We start from the raw sequence: 5,197 nt of genomic DNA, 5'->3' as shown, positions 1-5,197 counted from the left end.
TGGTATAGTTAATTATTCCTAAATCTTGGGGGGTGATTAAAAGTGATAGCAGTTAGTTAATGAAATTATAAAAATAATAGTAATCGATATATATGGATTTAAACATAGATATTGGATACCTCTAATAAATCAATAAACTCAATATGCATATAGGTGTTTAGATTATCTGATAACATAGTAATGAGTAGCGATTTTAATCGGGTCAACTCACTTAGATTGTGCAATTTGAGTGTGGTCTATTCGAGTTATTTTTTTGGGTTATAGTTATCGTCGATCATACCATTTAGCAGCTACGTCCCAATCCTAACTGCACGAGAGCTCAATTGAAGGGTTGAATAGCGAGTAACGAGAATTGGGGTTGTATACAAATAGAAGAGACTATCGAATTAGGCTTCGTTTGATATACAGAATTGGAATTGGAATTGGAATTGAATTGAAATTCAAATTCTATGGAATTGAATTGGAATGAATTGATTCTAATTCAATTCCAAATCTTATGTTTTGTAAAATGAACACTGATTGATATGGAATTGAATTTGAAGAATTTTTGCACACACACTATACACAAAATACACACTCACACACACTTTAAACAAAATACACATACTATACACACAGACACAAAAATACACACTTCACACATTGCGCACTCTACACATGCTATTCACAAAATACACACTACACATATTAAACACACTCTATACAAAATACTCACACTGCACACGCCACAAAATACACACACTGCATACAATGCACACGCACTACACACATTTTACAAAAAATACAAACACTGCACAGTGTGCACACAATATATACAGACTATATATCCATTAATGTGTAGTGTGTGTAGCGTGTATTGTGTGAAATTTGTGTAGTGTGTGTAGTGTGTGAAATGTGTGCAGTGTGTGTAGTGTGTGAAATGTGCTTAGTGTGTGAAGTTTGTGTAGCGTGAAGTGTGTGTGAAATGTGTACGGTGTGTGTAGTGTACGAAATGTGTGTAGTATGTGAAGTGTGTGAAGTTTGCAGTGTGTGTGAAGTGTGTCAAGTGGCCGTGTGTGAAGTTTGCAGTGTGTGTGAAGTGTGTCAAGTGGCCGTGTGTGTTAAATGTATGAAATGTGTGTGAAATATGTGTAGTGTGTGAAGTATATGTTCTGGATATATAGTGAAAATGTTTAATTTTATAATTATTTGGAATTCAGTTTTCTACTTTTGATATGAAATTCAAATTGTGGAATTGAAAGATTTAGTTCAATTTCAAATTGAAATATTTTTGTGGTACCAAAGATTAGATTTGGAATTGAAAGCTCCAATTCGAATTCGAATTCCACACCTTCAATTCCATGTTCTCAACATAGCCTAAGTTAAAATAGGGGAAGAAGAAGATGAAAAGAAATGAAGTTAGGGCGAGAAAGATGACGGAACAGTTTTGGGGTGGGGCCTAGGGTAGTACTACACTAAGAGATTTCGCAAAGAGGGACTCAGTTCGCAGGTATTTCAAAATTTGAGAGTAAATTCACTTCCCATTCAAAATATGAGATCGTGGCATGCGAACTTTTGGGAACAAGGAATTTACGAATTTTTATCTATTTTTTCATCTTTTTTGTTGCTCTCACTATATTTACAATTTAACCAAATTACCCCTAATATTTTCACCACAATTTTAACATTTTTTACTTCTATTCTATTTTCACTAAATCTGCAGATCACCGGCTTCTCCAAATTCTAAATGACAGTCATGAAATATATATAAAGATAATATTATAAAAATCCCAAGTATAACAAATCTAACAGGCTTTCATAATGACAATTTTTTAAGATGATTTTATTCAAAAATAAAAATATAAAAAAATTCAAAATTTTCAAAGGAAAAACAGAAGATGATTGCAGAAGAGTACAGGCCAACTTCGCCTTAACTCTACCAAATTTCCCTAACAGAATCATCATCTGAGAAACACTTGATTGTCGTTGTTTCCCTATAATACCAAACAAAATACTCCATGGTAGTTAAATGTGAAGGATTTCAAGTATAATACCGTTACAACTTGCTACTGATCCAACACAACAAATATACGCAAATTTTGCGTAACACGCAGTGTGTGTGCTCGGAAATGGAGAACAGAGGCGTGGACGCTGCCGGAGAGCTAAAAGTTAAGAAATTTGAAACGGAATTGGAGAAAAAAGATGAGTTGAGCAGCAATCTGGATAATAAAATAAAGCCGAAGAGTAAAAGGCACTCTGGTTCTCTAGATTACCATGTGCCAGATTAGACGTTGCGGTGGTGGAGAAGCCGGATGCCAGAGGTTTGGGCGTTTCTAATACGAAGGATCAATCGGCGACGCGTCTGATTGTTAAGATTAATGGAATTAGTTAAAGTGTTTGATGAAGTAATAAGGGACGGTTGCAGAATTGGGGTGAAAATAGAATTGGAGTGAAAGTTTTAAAATTATGGTGAAAATATTAGGTGATAATTTGGTCAATCTGTAATTATTATGAGACAAATATTAAGAAAAAAATGTTGAGAAAAACAGTTAAAAAATTAGAAAACTCATATTTCAAAAAAATTCACATGTGTCACGATCTCATCTTCCAAAAGATCGGTGAATTTAATCTCATACTCTAAAAGGCCTATGAATTAAGTATTTTTTTTCTGAAATCTCATGCCATGCACTTTGAACTAAATCTGTCTATTAATAATCTTACAAAAATCAAACTGTTACTGGTCGTATTAAATTTACTTCGTTTAATTTATGCGACAATTAATTTTTGTATTTTAATAGAATAATATTAAACTTTATACATATATTTAGTTTTATAAAACTTACATCTCCTTCCCATTCAAGAGTTCTTACATGTTTCTTCCCCTCTTTGAGACCCTGAAAAACGGAAAAATTTCTTTGTTTAAATCTGAAGAGTACATACAAGATTCGTAACTACAAAAAGGATAATGGTAACCCCACCATTTAGATAATGATAAAATATAATGGTAACTGCCCTTTTTGTTTACCTTCCCAGTTCCGTTATCGTGGGCTTTACGCAATCAATCTGATTAGATAGATATCTCTTCAACACAATATAAGTCATCGAAAAGATCTCGAAAACCCACCAAAGTACGAAAATCAGGATCTTTCAGAAAACAGAATTTTATTCGAAGAGTGCATTTATATTCTAATAGAATTAGTAGTCAATATGAATTTTTTCATGATAAAATATAATTGAATCTATGTGAAATTTAAATTATTAATTTCTTAAATTAATTTAATTGTTTTGTTAATGTTTCAAATAAAACTAAAAGTAGGAGTATCGTACAATGTTTTATTTTACACCGACCAGAATTGTAAAATAAAATGAGAGACATTGATTGAACAACATCGTATAGTATTATGCAAAGATTGGGAAATGTTCGTTACTATATCTAATGAAATAGTTTTGAGTTGTTTTTAAGATATGGATGCTTGTATGAATTAATTATCGCGCAAAAATATAAGTTAAGGCTATTTTGTGATATGTTTTTGAAAAAATATACTTCATTAGTTCATGAAAAATAGTTTCATTTTATCATCTTGGGATATCTATAAAAGATAGTCTCATATCTAAAAATAGAAAGTTTTTCTTTCATACTTTACTCTTTTTATGCTCTTCGTTCCCATATTTTATCTATTTTTTTTTTCTTTCTCTCTTACTTTACCTACTTTCTCTTTCTTTCTTACTTTACCAATTTTGTCATTAAAACCTGTGTCATTCACAAATGAGAATTTTTTTTTTTGGACGGAGGGTGTATTTGAAGTACTGTACTTATATTTATATATTTAAAAAAAAAATTGTCTTCTTAGGGCATCCACAATGGGACGCACTAAGCGACGCCCTAAGCGACGCCCTATGCACCGCCACGTCAGCATTTTATCCTCCTCCTATTCCACCTGCAGTGGGGCGGACTATAGCCCGCCCTAAGCGACGCCCCTAAGCATTTTTCTATTATTTGAATATTTAAATACTTCAAAATTTGGAAAACTAATTTCATTTCATTAAAATTCAAACATTACAATACGAAAAAAAAAAACTACAATTTCTCAACGGCGGCGGTTGCGGTTCCAAACTTCTTCAATCATGTCGGTCATGAGCTAAGTATGGTCTTGTTGGTTGCGCATTGAGGCTTGTCGCTCTAGAACCGCACCTAAGCCAGTCGGTAATCCTCGAGTGATCGGTGAGGTCGCCGTGCTGGAGCTAGATCCGGCTTCATCATCAACCCAATTAGTGACATGGCCACGTTCTTGTTCGACTATCATGTTATGCATGATGATGCACGCATACATGACGTCGGCGATGACTTCCTTGTACCAGAAACGCGCCGGACCTTTCACGATTGCCCACCGCGATTGGAGCACCCCAAAAGCCCGCTCCACATCCTTCCGCGCGGACTCCTGCTTTGCCGCAAACAAGACTCTCCTCTCACCAATTGGGCAGCTGATCGTCTTCAAAAAAACAGGCCACCTAGGGTATATGTTATCGGCCAAGTAGTACCCCATATGATGTGCGCGGCCGTTGGCAGTAAACTGAATGGCCGGACCGCGGCCCCTGCACTGATCGACGAATAGGGTGGACGAGTTGAGGATGTTGATGTCGTTGTTCGACCCGGCTACACAAAAGTAGGCATGCCAGATCCGGAGGCGGTGGTCAGCGACGGCTTCTGGGATCATCGTCGGGTGGCTGCCCTTGTAGCCGCTAGTAAATTGGCCTCTCCAGGCCGTTGGGCAGTTCTTCCACTGCCAGTGCATACGATCGATGCTCCCTAGCATCCTAGGGAAGCCGTGCACCGTCTCGTGCATCCGCATCAGGCTCTGGCAATCATCAGCAGTCGGGCGTCGCAAATATGTGTCGCCAAAAGCCTCCACAACTAACTTACAAAATTTCTTCGAGACATTCGCGGCCAGTTGTATCCCCGACGTGAAGGTACTCATCGAACATATCCTTTGTTGTGCCGTGGAAATGGCTGGCGGATCACGCAACCGTGCACTCTGCAACGCGGCGTAAGTCGGGTCTGCCGATCTGTCTTCCCGATATCTTGGAAGTACTCAACACGTCCCTCCAACATGTGCACAATGCGGAGAAAAAGATCTTGGCTCATTCTAAAATGTCGGTGAAAAACGTTCGGGCCCCACCTTGGATTCTCGGCAAAATAATCTGCGAACAGACGTTCGTG

At 36.9% G+C, this 5,197-nt stretch overlaps 1 protein-coding gene across 1 annotated transcript; it reads right to left on the bottom strand.

The window, feature by feature from the left end:
* Positions 1 to 4,118: 4,118 nt before the first annotated feature.
* LOC125206208 lies at positions 4,119 to 4,694 on the bottom strand. The gene has a single exon (XM_048105494.1). The coding sequence runs from the start codon at positions 4,692 to 4,694 to the stop codon at positions 4,119 to 4,121; it is 576 nt and encodes a 191-aa protein (XP_047961451.1).
* Positions 4,695 to 5,197: the final 503 nt, after the last annotated feature.

Source organism: Salvia hispanica, chromosome 2 (assembly GCF_023119035.1).
Source record: "Salvia hispanica cultivar TCC Black 2014 chromosome 2, UniMelb_Shisp_WGS_1.0, whole genome shotgun sequence".
Classification (NCBI taxonomy): domain Eukaryota; kingdom Viridiplantae; phylum Streptophyta; class Magnoliopsida; order Lamiales; family Lamiaceae; genus Salvia; species Salvia hispanica.
This window is presented reverse-complemented; position numbering and strand designations above follow the sequence as displayed.

Bases quoted from the DNA above. Each gene is read 5' to 3' on its own strand.
- LOC125206208 (XM_048105494.1), bottom strand. From the start codon at position 4,694: ATGATCCCAGAAGCCGTCGCTGACCACCGCCTCCGGATCTGGCATGCC.